The sequence below is a fragment of the Cynoglossus semilaevis genome, chromosome 15, assembly GCF_000523025.1.
Source record: "Cynoglossus semilaevis isolate Cse_v1.0 chromosome 15, Cse_v1.0, whole genome shotgun sequence".
Classification (NCBI taxonomy): domain Eukaryota; kingdom Metazoa; phylum Chordata; class Actinopteri; order Pleuronectiformes; family Cynoglossidae; genus Cynoglossus; species Cynoglossus semilaevis.
Window position 1 is genome coordinate 20,022,208 of NC_024321.1, and position 16,468 is coordinate 20,038,675.

A 16,468-nucleotide genomic window follows, 5' to 3' on the forward strand; every position below is an offset into this window, starting at 1 on the left:
AAGTCACGTCAGCGACCATGAAGAACTTTCTGCTTCTTTTCCACATTCTACTGAAACTCCACTGTTCATCCACAGAGATGTCAGGTGAAGATGGATGGATGTGGATAGACATGTAGTAGTAAAAGTACCAGCAGAGTAGACATGTTTGTAGTAAAAGTACCAGCAGAGTAGACATGTAGTAGTAAAAGTACCAGCAGAGTAGACATGTTGTAGAATTGATATTTGATCTGCAGTTCAGTTCACTCACACCTGTCTCTCTGTCTCTCACCAGTTTCCTGTCCTGTCAGCCTCGTTGTCCACAGACACAGTGTTGACCTGGCCTTGGCTACAGTGCAGTTAGCTACGGTCTGGGTCATGTCCAAGTCTCAGCACTTCCTGTCCTCATGGAGCCTTAATAAGTTCTTGCTCATCACCCAGGGAGACCTGGCAGTAGGTTTACTCCTTTAACCCCCCAACACCCACCGACCCCTCCACTCCAGGTTAACGCTGTGTACTTGTCTTCTGTCTTTGTCCACTAGGTGCTCAGAGAGTCATCAGAGATGCTGCTCTGTCAGATGAAGTCTGTTGTGATGACATCATCAGACTGTAGCCAGTCCACCTCTCTGAACCACAGTCATCTTCTGCTGAGACAGCAGATTCAAAGACTTGACCAGGCTGTGACTCAGCTGCAGGTACCCGTTCTTCTTCTGCACTTCTGGACCTTTACTGTGTCTGTGCTGGTTCAGAACTAATGACAGTAAATCAGGGCAAGTGGGGGTGGGCAGACCTGTGTGGTCCACCGACTGAGTTACTGCCAGTGTTACTATGAAACTTATAGATTATGATGAATGTTCCTGTGCTGTTGTTCACGTCCCTGTCTCTTCGTCTCAGACCTTCTCTTCTACGGTGCTCAACATGTTCTCCAACCACTGCAAGAGGAAGTCAGGCCAGATCTTTGAGCAGACCATGCCCCCCTCGTCACACTGGAGACCCAGCCGCAGGACAGGTCAGTGTTCACAAAAGTACTGCAGTGCAGCAACACTGACACCTACTGTGTGTAATTCATGTGACGTTAACAGGTTTCCCCAGCAGTAGCAGCGATTATGTGTCTGTGGCAGCTGGGTCTGTGATTGGTCAGGTGTTGGAGTGTGTTGCTCTGTTGTCTGATGATGCTGGTGTTCAGGCTCTGAGTATAACAACCACAGCATTCCTGGAGGCCTGGATGGAGCACATCCTGAGAGAGAAGATCAAATTCAGGTTTGTTCTGATCCAACACACACCGCGCGATCTTATTGAGCCAATCAGAAACTGTCAAAAAGGGGAGCAGTGGGGGGGGGGGAGTACAGTACTGTGCAGAATACATTTTCTCAGGCAGGTTGTTGGGTCTGATTGTAGATGTATCAGTGGGTCATTATGTGGTTCTGTCCTCAGTGTGCAGGGTGCTCTCCAGCTGAAGCAGGACTTTGACACTATCAGAGAAATGATCCAGTCTCATGAGTATGGTCTGTCAGCTGACCTCCTCCAGCAGCTGCTCAGCCTCAGGTACCATGACCTTGAACAGAGTTGATTTATGCAATATTAAATACTGTGTATAGTAGCAGATTTATAAATATTCTGGTCACCACTGACACAGTGACAGTGTCTAATGCCTGTCCTCTGACTGTAGGGTCTTCCAGCAGGTGGACTCTGCAGTGATGTGTCTGCTGCAGCAGCCTCAGTCCAAACCGTACCTGAGCTCCAGAACCTGGCTGCCTTTCATACGCTGCTGTGAGTGTAACACACAAACAAGTAGCTCAGGCAGCAAATGTACCTATGTTGAGTATTTGTGTATCAGCGACAGCAGCACCAGACAAAAACAGAGTGAATCAAAGATGACTGACATGTCATTGGTGTTCAACAGTCAGACTGCTAAAGACAACTGTACTGTTTGGATATTGCACACAACCAAATGTGACCTCTGCTTTTAACTTATCACCAAAGTCAGCAGGGTGCAGCAGTGTGTGGAGACACAGTGCCATGTTCAGCGCTGGCGGACTTGAACTTGAAACCTTATCCACCAAGCCACCACTTTAATTAATTTAAAATCTCAATGTTCTACTCTGGTTGTTTTTGTATGGATTGACCTTGTGTGTGACCTTTGGCATCTGTAGAGAGACTATTCCAAACTCTGTGTGTAACTGTCCAGGCCCAGCTCACAGCAGCACCGACAGCCTCCATGCTGCAGTAGGAAGCAGCATCACCAACCTCAGGTCTGTGGAGGCTCAGGAGTGCGACACTAGAACCGCTGAACTGCAGGGGGGGGGCACTTCAGCTCCAGGAGAACCCTACCTCGCCCCTAGGTACATTTTACCACTGAGGGAGTGGGTCAGAGAGTGGGGAGATGAAGGTGGATGAAGTGAGGCACAGAGGAAAGGGGGCGGGGTTAGGGTTACACACACGCCACAGTAAGAAGGAGCAGGTAATTGTACTGACAGTGAATGGAGGAGGTGATGAGGGAGGAACAGGTATAACGGAACAGGCAGAGTGAGTCTGTCAGTGTAGAAATACACTTATTAGAAAGGATCTGCTGAGTTTTACATACTGTATAAATATGTTACACTCACACACACACACACACATATATAGTTTATATATATGTTAAAAAAATATATATAAATGATATATGTATATATACATATATACATACATATATGTATATATTTACAGTATGTATATATATATATATACAGCCACTGGTATATATATACATTACCAGTAGCTGTTGAAGAATGAACACAGATTCAGATGGAAACAGTCATTGACGTGTGTTGGACAGTTGTGGCCTAGCAAATAAAGCTGTGTGTGTGTGTGTGTGTGTGTGTGTGCGCGTGCGCGCCTGTGTGTGTGTAGTCTCACACTGGATGCTGCTCAGCAGCAGTGGCTGGACCTGAGGATGAGCAGCAGTGATCATCGGTGGAGGATGCAGAGGTTCCGGCGTCTCTTTAATTCAAACCTGAACACACACCCTGCAGAAATGTGAGGACACACACTCACTCACACACTCACTCAGTGGCTGAAGGGGAACTTTTCTGTTGGTATGAATGTAGAATGTACTGAATATTTTTTCTGAAACTAAGATGTACCTCATTTTGAAAAAAAAAAAGGTAAATTATATGTATTTGTTTTTTTATTTGCAAATGAACTTTAATAATTATTTGTACTATATACTTTTTTTAAACATTTCCTCAAAATATATTTTTATTTTTAACAAAGTGATTAATGTCCTATCATTTCAACTCGACTGAAATAAAAAAGTATGACCATCAAGTTAATGCTGTGATTTTACAGTAAAATGAATAAATATTTATATAATTAATTACATCAGTAATAATAACAAAATGGATGAGTTAACTGTTTGTAGAATTTGTAGGAATGGAGGACTGCTTTACACTTGAATTACCTACCTAAATTATTATCCTGTAGTTTGTGCTCAACAGGCTGTCAGAGGAAACAGTGTGTGTGTGTGTGTCTCCAGAGGGAAGATTTATTTCTAGGGAAGTCAGACAACTGCACACAGTGAACATGTAATTTACAACAATGGGCAGGAGCAGCAACCGAGACAATGGAAGCCGACACAGCTGAGAAATACAGAAGTAGTAACGCAATGAAAGGTTGCCAACTGCCGTAAAACATAGTCAGTTTAATAAAATTACAGAAATGGCAACAATCCATGAGGATCAAAGGCAGATAAAACCTAGATTTTAGTGATTTGACACAAACACAGCCTCACAATAGAGGAGGCTGCTGTGAAAAACCATTTGGGATTCAACCCCAGAAATATAAAAGCTGATGTACTGGTGTCAACCACCAGGCCAACAGGCGCCTAATATACTACATAATAGGAAACGAGGTCAAGAAATGTAGTAATACGCTAGAAATACTTCGACAAGAAGTCGTTTACTTCCTTTACACATCCCGAATTTTTGGAGCTTTGCTTCTAGATGCAGTGTGGTAGTTTGACCCTGTGATGGCAGTAATTCGTTTTCTGTGACTATTGAAGTTAGAAAAAAACGAAGAAAACACAACCCGGAACAGTGATACAAGATGGCGGACTGTGAAAACAACAGCGACCACAGTCTGCCGTCCTACTCAGCGGCGGAACCACCTAAGTTATCCGAGTTACTGGATCGTGGCTGGAAGATATTTGAAGATGTGGACAGTACGAACGAACCGCTGGGTTCTAACCACATCCAAGTGCGAGTGAAACGGGGGATCGCGATGTTAGAAGACGCATCCAGAATGGTGGCGCAGCTCGAACTGTTCAGCCGGAACGAAGAGCTGGAGGAGGTGGCTACTACCGACCTAAAGTTTCTCCTCCTGCCCGCTCTGTTGGGAGCATTGTCCATGAAACAGACGAGCAGAGAAAAACGGCTGAATCTAGTTCGAACCGCACGGGCCTATTTTATGGACTTCCTGAAGAGATGTAGGGAGTATAAGGTGTCACACTTCGAGCTGCCGACGTCGGCAGAGGAAGACATAAGTGACTTTTCTGAAAGTAGATCTTCGACGTCAAAGGTAAGCCTTTTTAACGACAGATATTTAAGGCAGGGAACCAGTCTAAAACCGTTTTAGTTTTTCAGGTATAGCGAACCCTTTTCAAACCATACAGCAGACCGCATTGTAGTCTTAATGGACTTCTCCAGTCATTTAAATTAGAATAGTGGTGAAATAAGCTCAAATAAGTTTTTAATGTGTGGTTATATACCACCCCAGGGTATAAAGAGCGAAACTGTGTCCCCGGTGCCTCGGCTACAAGTTCTACATATCTTTATCGTGCGCTGATATAGATTACAGTACAAGTTAAAATAAAACAAACATATAAATTAAAGCTATGCAAAGGTAAGTCGTTGTTATCCAGTTGGCAGACATGTCACCACCGTAGAAAACGGATTTTAACCCAGCAGAAACAGTCTTGATAAAATCACACTGGTTCAACAGGTTATCACATGTTAATTTTGCCTTTTTTTCTTGTTGACGTCCGTAATTTCCCCAAAGGAACTCTATCTATCTGATTGTTTCTAATAAAACAGGTAAAAATACTACACTTACGCCTATTTTTATGTGGACTGTTGTTGTGTTTGTCTTCAGTACAGAAGTCATTCACTTTACATTTCCCTGTTGATTGTTTTGAATGTCTTTGGATCATTCTTAGCCTTTCATGTAGTTGGTACAAACAATAGCTGTTGTAAACCAAATACTAAGATTGACTCATAACTGAGAAACAAACTGTTGTTACTTTTGTACATACGTTGAGAGTAAATAGTATTGTCATAGACTTAAATGTGATGTCTTTATGGTTGCAGTCTGCCCCTCTGCCATCAGATCTGGTTGCCATGGCAGCACAGAGACAAGCTAAGATTGAGAGGTACCGTCAGAAGAAAGAGCTTGAGGCCAAATTGTCAGATGTGCGAAAAGCCATAGAGAGCGGAAAGGCCGATGATGAAGTCAGTCGGGATTTTTACCTTCTGAATATTCGGCGATGGATCTCTTTGTGTTTGGAGGAAATTGAGAGCATCGACCAGGAGATGGAGATACTGAAGAATATGGATGCTCTGAAGGAGGGTGCAGCCAGGCCCTCCCAGCCAGCCAGACCCCCCATGAAACCATTCATCCTCACCAAGAATGCTGTTCAAGTGAGTTTGTGAATGGAGAATTTATTTGCAAAATAAAGTCTAAAAGTGCGCTGAAACTAAGGCTAGTTGATCGTATTGTGTTGAAGCCCAAATACCCCAACTCACCTGTCCCCTGCTGACCCAAACTCACATTAATCTGAAGGATATGCTGAAGCCCTGTTGCCTCCTACATACGTCAGTGACTAGTGTTTATACACAGTTATAGCAGCGCGATAGAGAGTGAATCTGACAACAACAGCTGCAATGACTGGCTTGTTCTTTTTGAACGATCTTCAAAATAATCAGCACACATCAGTGTCCACATTCATTGACTGCATGATGCGGCAATTTGCAGTCAACCGTGCTGTGTGCAAACAAAGACTTTTGCCAAGCAGCAGAAAACACAATAGGTTTTAAAAATTGTATATGGTACTATGACCCACCCTTTCCAACCATGCCGTGCCAGGCCAATACACTTGCACTCACACTAGGCATAGAATCCTGACATTAGGGGCCAAATGTGCTTGGGCACGGTATTGGGTGACCTCCTTTAAACTGACAAAAATCAGGACAAGTAGCAGGTTTGAGTGCGACAATGAGGGACAGCCGCAACCATTCGAAGCTAACTCTTTATTTATTTATTTATTTTTACCAACTAACAGACATGGATCTCGCCTTTTACCTCCACAAACCAACAAAACCTATACCCAAGACATAACCTAAACCTGAAAAGTACACACATGCTGCAGTGTAACATATTTATCGATGCATTATGTGACCCTTGACCTCGGTCTCTCTGGAGATTTGAGGTTTTCTGCAGTCAGTTGACTAATATGAATGTTCATACTGCACTGCATTCATATCACTGGTAACTTCTACTGCAGTCATTTGATCCAACTCAGTGTCATTTGGATGTTTTCTGTTGTGTACTTCCTGTGTGAGACTCACGTGTCGTTTCCCATCAAATTCACGACCATGTTCGACAGAAAAGACGCTGGTTCAGAATCACCACCCACCGGTCTCAGCCAAAAGGTGGCGTCTTCTATTTTTTCAGCATGGCACCTTCATAGTATCAAAACAACTGGGCGCTCTACAATTTCAGGTGCTAAAGTGTGTGCGATTGCTGCAAATTGGCAGTTTGATTGACAGCCTGTCAGTTACCCCCTCTTCCATGAAGTGTCCTATTGTTGGTGTGGACTGCACTGATAGGCTGCCCACAGACGGCCAGGCACAGGAAAGAGTTTATTTTCAATTAAGTAATGAAAAAGTGGGACAAAATCTTCAATTTGTGACAAAGGCTAAAATTACTGTGCAGTACAACGTAGATCAGGACCTAGATCAGGATCAGGTGGTCCCTCTAGCACGGTACCGTGGTTACGCCCCAAGAGTACAGCAATTTAAAACATCAAGTATTTTTGTTTAGTGATGCTTTGATTGGACTTAAATGCTCCTCTCATATTTGGCATGTACCAAGTCATGAAAGTGAGCCACCATGTTTGACAGAATGTTTTTGTTGTTTTTTGCCCACAGGCTCGTGTTTTTGGAGCTGGTTACCCTAGCCTTCCTACCATGACAGTCGATGACTGGTATGAACAGCACCAGAAGCACGGAGCACTGCCTGACCAGGGGATACCCAGGAGGGTTGCCCCTGAGAGCGACACTGATGCCAAGGACAGGGAAGAAGAAGAAAAAGAGGAAAAAGTTGAACAAGACGATGAGGAGTCTTTGATGAAGGCCAGAAACTGGGATGACTGGAAAGACAATCATCGCAGGGGTTACGGAAACCGTCACAACATGGGCTGACTGACCCCTCAAGTGTGTCCGTCCCATCAAACTTCTTCTGTTTTTGTTTTTACTCCAGTCATGCCACGGGGCATCACATAAATGTGATGAGAAGGAAAGATGCAGCTTCATTTGAGCTGTATGTCAATCAGTCCGACTGTGTGCAGGTCAACACTACAGTGAAGGTCCATGTCATGTCATGAGTCATTGGCAGCACAGCGCTCGTTGATGTTGTTTGTTTATTACAGTTGTGTGTTTGGCTGGACTGAATGAAGCGGTGTCATGATGACTGCTAATGTCACTGGACAATAAAGACTTTCAAATCATGTGCACTGACAAATCACAACTGTCTTTTCTTTGACTGTCACACTTTTTACTCAATTTAGTGGTAATGTATTAGGTGGTAGCGGCCGGAGAAGAACCTTTTAAGAAGGTAGGAAAGACACGTGACTGAGCCAAACATCATCACATATATGTATGTATCACACATAAGTGTGAGTCGTAGACACTAACGTTTTTCAAAACAAAATATCGTTCAGCATCAGATAATGAATAAACCAATCAACACTGGCCTAGTGGATAAAGACAATTCTTGTTATCAGGGATCATGGTTTGTGTCGTACACTCCATGTGTATGACCAGTACAACCCCCGTCCTGTGTGAACAATCATCACTGGGGTTTTCACAGTATATGGAGACCAGACTTCAGGAACACTTGTCTTCGATATATGCGGCAATTTTGATTTTAGTTAAGTATTATAAAAACGTTTTATTTTTTTTCCTGTTTACTAACAATGGATAAAGCCGTAAATATTGTTAACACGACCAGAGAATAGTTAAGCTTTTTTAAATAAACGTTTTAATGTGATTATTGTTAGAAACAACAAATATGTAATAGGCCCAGTGACAATGCTTTTACTGCAGCGGCTTTGCCGGAAGTCTCGTGGCACAACGTGGGGGCAACTTGACTAACATTCTGTGTGTGAGCTGCACGGTTGCAGGTGGTAAACTCTGGTGTCCAGTCCAAAGCACGATAAAAGTCGTCCGGACCAGTGTGAGGTAAAGTTCCAGACTCTGTTCGTCCGTCGATGTCGGTTTATGTGAGAGCTGCAAAGGTGAATGGACGCTTAGCTAATGTAGCTAACGCTAACTGAAGTTAAACTTTGGACAACACTGGAGTCTGTGGCAGACTAGTCTTTACAGTAGTGGCTTGTCAGTGGATCGAAATACTTCAAAAAGGCCGTGTTTAATTGTTGTAGTGATATCGTTATTCCTATAGGCCACTTCTTCCACTTGTCCTTAATGTCCTCGTTGCTACTGCTCAGCCAACCACGGTCTGTGTAAAGCGACGGCTCCCTATTCAGGTCTAGTTGAATCTGTCTGCGCCTTACCTCTGCCAATACGGTTCACGTGGTGAATGACATGTTGTGAGGACTGACAAAGGAATGTGACGTGTCGAACGTGACCTTCGTCACTGGGGGAGTCGAATTGTATATTAGGGAAGATAAAGACAGTTCTAATATAGTGTAGACGAGCCAAGCCGGACAAATTCATTTCCAAACAGAAATGCGAATCTAGAATGTGTTACTGTTATGTTCAAGTTGTTTGTACACTGGTTGATAATTGTCAGTGACGTGTGTTTGTTTTGTGTGAAGATGCCTGTTATTGGTCCATGGGTGTGAGCCGGCTGGATGTGTTCTACAGAAGACTGCTCCTCAGCAAACTCTTTATCGGGGGTTGGGGCAAACCAGAAGACCTCAAACGGTAGGAAGTTTTTATCATTTCATGTTTGAGCTGCAAGAACATGTCACGTGTTGCGTGGGCGTAAATATCTTTATAACAACCGTTTTTTATCTGTATTTTTGCTCATGTCTGCGTGTTGGTCAAACATTGGGGTCACCAACCTTTTTGAAACTGTGAGCTTCTGTAAGGCTACTTAGTAATTCAAATAGCTACGTGTTTGATACAGACTCCCAGAACAATGTAATCTACAGTAATCTACAAGATTATGGGGTGAAGACCTCAGACGGTAGGAACTGCTCCCTCTGTTTGACACTGTGGGACTCTGCTGGTACTTTTACTACTATACGCTTATACTATTGTATACGCTGCTGCTGTAATGAATGAAATTCCTCAGTGTGGGATGAATAAAGTCTTATCTTATCTTAGTTGACTATTATTCAAGTGTAACTGATTCAAACAGCACAGTAACTGTACCAGTGTTGACCCTCTCATTGACTGGTTTCTTTTTTAGAACATACTCTGCAGGCACCTCTGGTAGTCCACAGGGGGCTACCAGGTGCCTCCTGGTCTAAGATGTAGCTGTACTTGATGGTTTCAACCATCATTTTATTTCAAAGTTTTACAAGAAAGGAAAAAAACAAAACAAAACACACACACAAGGGTTTTCCTGATTCAACTAAATAATCCACGTGACCACCTTAATATATGTCGATAATGCAGCATGTTTTGTCTGTTAAAAGGTAACTAATGTTTATAACAATATTTTCTTAATCACATTATTTATGTGGTTAATGGAGAAAAGGGTGAGATAAAAGCAGGTGTTTCATTGACATATTTCAATAATTGCTGTCGCTGCATTTCCTTTCTTTGTTGTTGAACGCCGAGTGTAATTAAAGTGATAACTGAGGCTGTGGTGGACATGTCTTTTTAAGGATCTTTGAGTTCAGAAAGATCATTGGAGACAGGGACCAGTGTAAGACCCTGGTGTCCCAGGACTATCCAGTCTACATCAACAAGGTAATTCACACATCTCATCACATTTATACACATGACACTTTACATGGTATGTGAGTATTTTCCACCCCTGTGTCCAGACAGAGGAGCACTCTGACTGTCACATCCATGAAGGCTACTTCATCTCTCCTCTGGAGCACTTTGTTCCTGGAATCCTGCCCCCAGAGGCTGTCAAAGCCAGGTGAGCATGACTGTTACAGCAGCTTATCTGATTTTACTGGTCTGACAACAGGATACCAATAATTCATTCATTTTGTAACCTTTACTTGCTTGGTTTTGCAACTTTTGATTAAAACCCTTCCTAATCTCATCATGTTTCTGTGTGTTTGTGTTTTTGCAGATTCCAGTTTTTAGTTCCTAAGCGATGGCAGAAGGACAGACCAGTATGTATTCATTTGGCTGGGACTGGAGACCATGTAAGACATTTGAACTGGTACCTGACATCTTATCTGTTTGTGACGTCATTGAATAGTGTGCGTGTGTGTGTGTGTGTGTGTGTGCAGTTCTTCTGGCGTCGGCGGACCCTGATGGCTCGACCAATGATCAAAGAGGCAGGAATGGCTTCGTTGATCCTGGAGAACCCTTATTATATCCTTTTTTGTTAAATGCCTGCAGTGATGGTTCTTCTGTCTGATATTTGTCTACGCAGCTTCATTGTTTGCTTCATTTGGTGGTTAGTGCGGTGTTTTACACTTTTCTTTGTAATCCAAATTCCTGAAACAGCCATTAAACAGTGAGTATGTACACCACATGGTGTGAGTGCCACCCGGCCTCTGTAGCTTTTTCATGACACACAACATTAACTTTTACGCACATCAGTCACAACATTCATCCTGAATAAAGCCAACACGCCAAAAAACCCCACAATCAGATCTGTTAATCCTTGACTCCAATGTCACATGGCTACCGTAAACCCAAAGACCAACTGTGAGTCAACCTTGTAGCGTGTCGGTCGTCTCAGTAGTTTCTACTGCCACCTGGGTGAACAATGAACGTAGATGATGTGTGTCTGTTCCAGTCGCTCCTGTCTGAAGAACGTGTCCGATCTTTTCGTCATGGGCGGGGCTTTGATCCTGGAGTCAACAGCACTACTGCACTGGCTGAAGAGAGAAGGATATTGGCCACTGGGAATGACTGGCATTTCCATGGGAGGATATGTGAGTATCAACAGAAAAGTGTTCAAATAAATCAAAGTAAACACACGTTCATTTCTCTTAACAACAATAACAAAAGGCGGTAGGTGTGACCTGGGTTTATGTTGACCTTCTTTCTCCATAGTCAGGATGGTGGAAAACTTCATTGGTCAAACTATTAATTATTCACTGCAGACAGTTTTATTTGTCTACCATAAAATGACATTCTTTCACTAGGTTACTTTTCACTAGATTGCTATAAACACCAAAAAGATGATGAAGAAGATTTTTGTGTTCATCAGTGTTGAGTCAGTAAATTGAAACTAGAAGAAGATTTTATTCCATTCTGGGACATTTTTGTTTGTTGGTGCCCTGTAGGATTTTTATAATGTCTGTCATTTTATTTTGACAAGGTCTTGCCGTGTTGTTGTGTGTAGATGGCGTCTCTGGCAGTGACCAACTGGCCCAAGCCTATCCCTTTGATTCCCTGTTTGTCCTGGTCCACTGCCTCCAGTGTCTTCACTACGGTAAAGCACTTTCTGTCTGTGATGGATCACTGACACAGCCAATCATGACTGTGACCTGACCTTTGATGCAACCTCATACTAAGGACTCTGTATCATACTGCTGCTAATTACTATATCGTGGCACTTTGGCCCAGAGGCAATGTCTCTGTCATTGGTGTGGGTTCATCTCCTGGGCAAGTTCAAATCCTGGTTAGGGTGGTTGGTACCTTCCAGTGGACTCACCACCCGCAGGAAGGTTCAGGAGGGGGTTGGTACGGTGCAGTGCGATTTGGGTGGCAACTGCTGCCCCCGCGACCCGATAAGCGTATGAAAATGGATGGATGGATGGACAATTACTATACCTGTGCAATACTGCATCCAGATTTAATGCAATTTAACTATTTGTGCAATACTTTCACATTGATCTTGTAAATTGTTATTGTGTTACTACTTTTAGTTTTTTGTGTAAATATTTTCAGGTTTCTTTTAGGTGTTTAGGTTTATTTTGCCACAAACATTTATTGTGTGTGTGTGTGTGTGTGTGTGTCAGGGTGTTCTCAGTAGAGCAGTGAACTGGGCCCAGCTGGAGCAGCAGTATGCCGTCAACTCTGTGTATGAAGAGGAGATCATTCAGCTGCTGCAGTACTGTGGTGTGAGTCATCACAGTCTGAGATATTCATCCAGTTAATGGACATGGTGTAACTAAGCTAACACACATTGTTGTGTGTCAATGAGCTCGCTTTGACATGAGCAGACCGCTGACACGTTGTGGTGTTTTAATGACCCTGTTCACGTCTCTGTGTCCAAGGCCGACTCCATAAAAATGGGTCCAGAACTAGTTAAGAACATGGACTGTGTGGAACATCTGCTGAGCTTGTCTGGACCTGGCAGAGCTCCAGTGACTCGGTTCTCCTCATCTGAAGCTGACCCTGAGGTGCTGATAGGAGGAGTTGATAAGAAGAGTGGTCCTGGAGACAGAGCGGAACATATATTATCAGCTGTAAAAACCACTGGAACCAAGGTGGAGTCTGTGACCAGGTGAGGAGACGTCTTTGTTCTGATCATGATTCTTAACCATTCAATACAATTATAATGTAATAAGTTGTTTGAATTAAGCATACAGTAATTAAAACAACACTGTTTCTAATCAATTTGGACTCTTTTTTTTAAATTACTTGCTTAATTTTAGATTTCTGCTCCACAATTAAATCATTTGTGTTTCTCTAGCAACTGCTGTGTAAATACTTCTGCACTTGAGAAGAAGAGAGACTTCACCAAGTGCTGTCGACCATCTTTACATCAAGAGTCCATCGGCTTCATGAAGGGAGTGATGGACGAGTGCACACACATGGCCAACTTCTCTGGTACGTTTGGTCTACTGAACACAGATGGAATAAAAACACAGCTGCTGTGTCATTCGATGTCCATCCATCCACCCATCCATCTATCCATCCCTCCATCCATCTATCCACCCACCCACCCATCCATCAAGATGACCAAGAATTTCAGGTCCATACAGAACTGTCTGTGGTGAATCAACAGTACACGTGTGCTGTTCTGTTCTGTTCTAGTTCCAGTCGACACCAGTCTTATCATCGTGGTCCAGGCCAAAGAAGACGCTTACGTCCCTCGTACTGGGGTGCTGAGTTTGCAGGAGATCTGGCCTGGATGTGAAGTTCGATATCTGAAGGGAGGACACATCAGTGCATACCTGTTTAAACAGAGGGTCTTCAGGTGAGCCGTTGAGCCACTGCAGGTGTTATTTTATAAACTTTAACTTTTTCTAAAGTTTATTCTATAAATGATGTCCATCGTTCTGTAATTTCTATACAGAAATTATTTCTATAATTTCTAAAGTTTATATATTCTATAAACTTTAGAAATTGAAAAAAATGTTAGCAAAGAGTATGAATGTCATCATCAGGCTTTACATGTCTTCAGGACTCTGTGACTGTGAGAGACTGACTGTTACTCTGTCTGTGACTGTGACTCTGACTGAGACTCTGACTCTGTTCCAGACAAGCCATATATGATGCATTCAACAGATTCTGCCTGAAATATCCCAACCTACACTAGTCAGAGGCTGGACCAGGACCAGGACCAGGACCGGCCCATCCACAGACCACGGTGGAGGAACTGTAGTGAGCAAGTATTCTGCTGAGACATGAATCACAGGCTGTTGTCAGATGAAGGTTCCTCTTGTTCAACAGGAAAAACTCTGGCTTTCCTATCTCACACACACACACACATACACACACACACACACACTCAGCCAAATGATTGCCTTTCCATTATCAGTAAATTACCAACAGAAAAAGGGAAATGACTGTTAACAAGTTACAAAGGGAAAACTGGAGTTTTCTATGTCAGATATCTTATTCATCAATTCAAAAATGACATCATTTCAAATGTTAATTGGTCTAAAACAGAATGTAACCCCCCACGCCCTCCCCCCGTCCTCAGGCTTGTCCCTCAGCTCAGTCTGGTTGAATATTCTCACTTCAACCTAACTTTATTTTGGTTGTGACCCAGTGAACAGCAACAACTAAATCACAGTTGATCCATCTACAAAGATCACGTTCTCCTTCCTAAAACACTGACTTGTATCAAACAGAGGATGATTTGTGTTCGAGTCACTTCAACTTTGGGAGTCTGTGAACGGCCACTGTCACCAAGCCAAACTTCGCAGTGCCACCTCGCCGGCATGACTTGGACCTGACGGGCTGTAGTCAGGTCTCTGCGGTCTAGTATGGATCACAATCGAAGCCAAGTCCAACCTGGTTTCAGCTTTGATCAGAGTCACATGTGCCTTTTACTCTTGGTGTTCCATGTGTGTAGTGTTCTTTATGAGCAATCAACAGAATACAAGTAGACTCTGGACAGCAGCCCATTTTCTACATTTGAAGTAAAAAATGTCTTTTCAAAGTGATTTTTTTTTGGCTTTCAAAGAAGAACAACATGAAATAAATACAATAATAATTCATTTTAGTGTGGATTTTTACATCTGTGAAATGATAGAATTTTCAAACTAAATATATATATATATATATTTATAAATCTTAACTGTGAATATCACACGTTTTCAGGTAAATAAAATATTTATCAGATTATTTAATACTAATTTTTTTAATTAGCCACTGATGCTAATCAAACTAATTACTACGTATATTTGAAATTAGTTTCGTGCACTGGACAAAAAGCTCCACGATTCCGTTCACGCTTTTTGAAAATAAATTCCACCTCTCTCCGTTAGGGGGTGCTAGGAACACGTATTTTCTGCGCGGATGTTTCTATTCAACAAGCGTTTGAAAAGGGCAAGAAGTTCACCAGAAAATGCAAATGTCAAGGCAATAAATAACGAAATCAGAGTTTATCAGAGTCAGAAATGCAGTTTTGTTTTGTTTTGTTTTTAATTTTTTTTTCTCAGGTCAATGTAAACAAAAGTCTATGCAGATCATAATGTCTTAAATTGAAAATAGAATAATCAATTATTGAAAATAGAAATATTGCATGTGCCTAGTTTGGACCCAGATGTTTAGGTTCTGTCCCCTTAAAGATTTGAGATTAGCTACGGTGTGTGTGTGTGTGAAGACTAAGAGGCAGTGGGCGTGGCTAATTCTTCTGACAACACTGCACTCTCACTTTGCTCTGCGCTGGCGCCATCTGTACACTGGCCACACTGTTGGTGGAGAACACGTGGTTCTGCTGACAGTCTGTGGTCTCCTTATGGGATATGATTTGGTAGATCTGACTCAGAACTGTCTGGAAAGCCCTTTCCACGTTAGTGGAGTCCAGTGCTGAAGTCTCCAGGAAAAATAAGCCATTTTTCTGGGCGAAAGCACTGGCCTCCTCTGTGGACACAGCACGGAGGTGTCGCAGGTCACTCTTGTTGCCCACCAACATAACCACAATGTTGCTGTTGGTGTTTTTCCTCAGCTCCTTCAGCCAGTGCTCCACATTCTCATAGGTGAGACATTTTGCGATATCATAGACCAGCAGAGCACCGAGCGCCCCACGATAATAAACCGAAGTGATGGCCCGGTAGCACTCCTGCCCGGCCGTGTCCCACACCTGGGCCTTCACTATCTTGCCGTCCACCTGCATGCAGCGTGTAGCAAACTCCACTCCAATGGTACCTTTACTCTCCAGGTTGAACTCGTTGCGGGTGAATCGGGATAACAGGTTACTTTTCCCTGTCCCAGAATCTCCAATGAGGACGACTTTAAACAGATAGTCGTAGTCTTCAGCTCTGGTGACCATGGTTCAACTGAAATTCTCCTAATCGCTGCTAATATCGACTATTTTTACCACTGCACTAGGGTAACTTTGTTTGATACTTCAAAGGATAAACATTTTATTCATGATCAAAGACTTATCTGCTGAGGTGCTGTCCTGTCACAACCCTGGGACTAGAGATGCACTGGATTGGTTCAGTGTCATGTGACCACACTACTGTGACAAATTCAATATCCTATCAAAATAGGATGATGTTGCCAGACCCCCCATCACCACTGGCTCAGCAGCCTGACAGAGAATGTCAGGATGGATCATCATTTGATATTAATGCTCTTATTTAGCATTTAATGAAAGTTGAGGAACTCGTTATTGTCTTATTCCTGAACAATTATTTTCACACAATGTTCAAATCCTTTGAACCATT

General features: G+C 42.8%; 3 protein-coding genes and 1 pseudogene across 5 annotated transcripts; 3 read left to right on the top strand and 1 right to left on the bottom strand.

Annotated features, from left to right (window-relative positions):
* The first annotated feature begins 6 nt into the window (after positions 1 to 6).
* ccdc142 (coiled-coil domain containing 142) lies at positions 7 to 3,121 on the top strand. Its single transcript, XM_017039580.2, has 9 exons — positions 7 to 84; positions 272 to 429; positions 519 to 671; positions 871 to 985; positions 1,059 to 1,236; positions 1,411 to 1,521; positions 1,646 to 1,746; positions 2,165 to 2,318; positions 2,869 to 3,121. Exons 1-9 carry the CDS (start codon positions 18 to 20, stop codon positions 2,996 to 2,998), a joined length of 1,167 nt encoding a protein of 388 aa, XP_016895069.1. The 5' UTR covers positions 7 to 17; the 3' UTR covers positions 2,999 to 3,121.
* Positions 3,122 to 3,756: 635 nt separating this feature from the next.
* igbp1 (immunoglobulin (CD79A) binding protein 1) lies at positions 3,757 to 7,752 on the top strand. Its single transcript, XM_008327690.3, has 3 exons — positions 3,757 to 4,533; positions 5,322 to 5,651; positions 7,161 to 7,752. The coding sequence occupies exons 1-3, from the start codon at positions 4,063 to 4,065 to the stop codon at positions 7,431 to 7,433; spliced, it is 1,074 nt and encodes a 357-aa protein (XP_008325912.1). The 5' UTR covers positions 3,757 to 4,062; the 3' UTR covers positions 7,434 to 7,752.
* A 563-nt stretch (positions 7,753 to 8,315) lies between these two features.
* On the top strand, positions 8,316 to 14,721 carry abhd18 (abhydrolase domain containing 18). Of its 3 annotated transcripts, none has more exons than XM_008327687.3 (14): positions 8,316 to 8,471; positions 9,068 to 9,176; positions 10,088 to 10,172; positions 10,250 to 10,350; positions 10,510 to 10,585; positions 10,673 to 10,757; positions 11,069 to 11,096; positions 11,188 to 11,326; positions 11,740 to 11,829; positions 12,359 to 12,460; positions 12,617 to 12,846; positions 13,036 to 13,172; positions 13,380 to 13,542; positions 13,854 to 14,721. In XM_008327687.3, exons 2-14 carry the CDS (start codon positions 9,085 to 9,087, stop codon positions 13,882 to 13,884), a joined length of 1,359 nt encoding a protein of 452 aa, XP_008325909.1. In that variant the 5' UTR covers positions 8,316 to 8,471; positions 9,068 to 9,084; the 3' UTR covers positions 13,885 to 14,721. The 3 variants fall into 3 exon arrangements, with proteins under 3 accessions (XP_008325909.1, XP_008325908.1, XP_024918892.1); XM_008327686.3 differs by having other exon boundaries at positions 8,317 to 8,471; positions 13,827 to 14,721; XM_025063124.1 differs by lacking the exon at positions 8,316 to 8,471 and adding an exon at positions 8,490 to 8,527 and having other exon boundaries at positions 13,827 to 14,721.
* Positions 14,722 to 14,944: 223 nt separating this feature from the next.
* Positions 14,945 to 16,436, bottom strand: LOC103391428 (ras-related protein Rab-11A pseudogene; annotated as a pseudogene).
* Between the last annotated feature and the right edge of the window lie 32 nt (positions 16,437 to 16,468).

Coding starts and splice junctions, on each gene's coding strand:
- ccdc142 (XM_017039580.2), top strand. CDS start 18: ATGAAGAACTTTCTGCTTCTTTTCCACATTCTACTGAAACTCCACTGT. Junction 1,522..1,645: donor CAGCAGCTGCTCAGCCTCAG/GTACCATGACCT, acceptor CTCTGACTGTAG/GGTCTTCCAGCAGGTGGACT. Junction 2,319..2,868: donor GAACCCTACCTCGCCCCTAG/GTACATTTTACC, acceptor GTGTGTGTGTAG/TCTCACACTGGATGCTGCTC.
- igbp1 (XM_008327690.3), top strand. CDS start 4,063: ATGGCGGACTGTGAAAACAACAGCGACCACAGTCTGCCGTCCTACTCA. Junction 4,534..5,321: donor GTAGATCTTCGACGTCAAAG/GTAAGCCTTTTT, acceptor TTATGGTTGCAG/TCTGCCCCTCTGCCATCAGA. Junction 5,652..7,160: donor TCACCAAGAATGCTGTTCAA/GTGAGTTTGTGA, acceptor TTTTGCCCACAG/GCTCGTGTTTTTGGAGCTGG.
- abhd18 (XM_008327686.3), top strand. CDS start 9,085: ATGGGTGTGAGCCGGCTGGATGTGTTCTACAGAAGACTGCTCCTCAGC. Junction 12,847..13,035: donor AAGGTGGAGTCTGTGACCAG/GTGAGGAGACGT, acceptor GTGTTTCTCTAG/CAACTGCTGTGTAAATACTT. Junction 13,543..13,826: donor TTTAAACAGAGGGTCTTCAG/GTGAGCCGTTGA, acceptor ACTCTGTTCCAG/ACAAGCCATATATGATGCAT.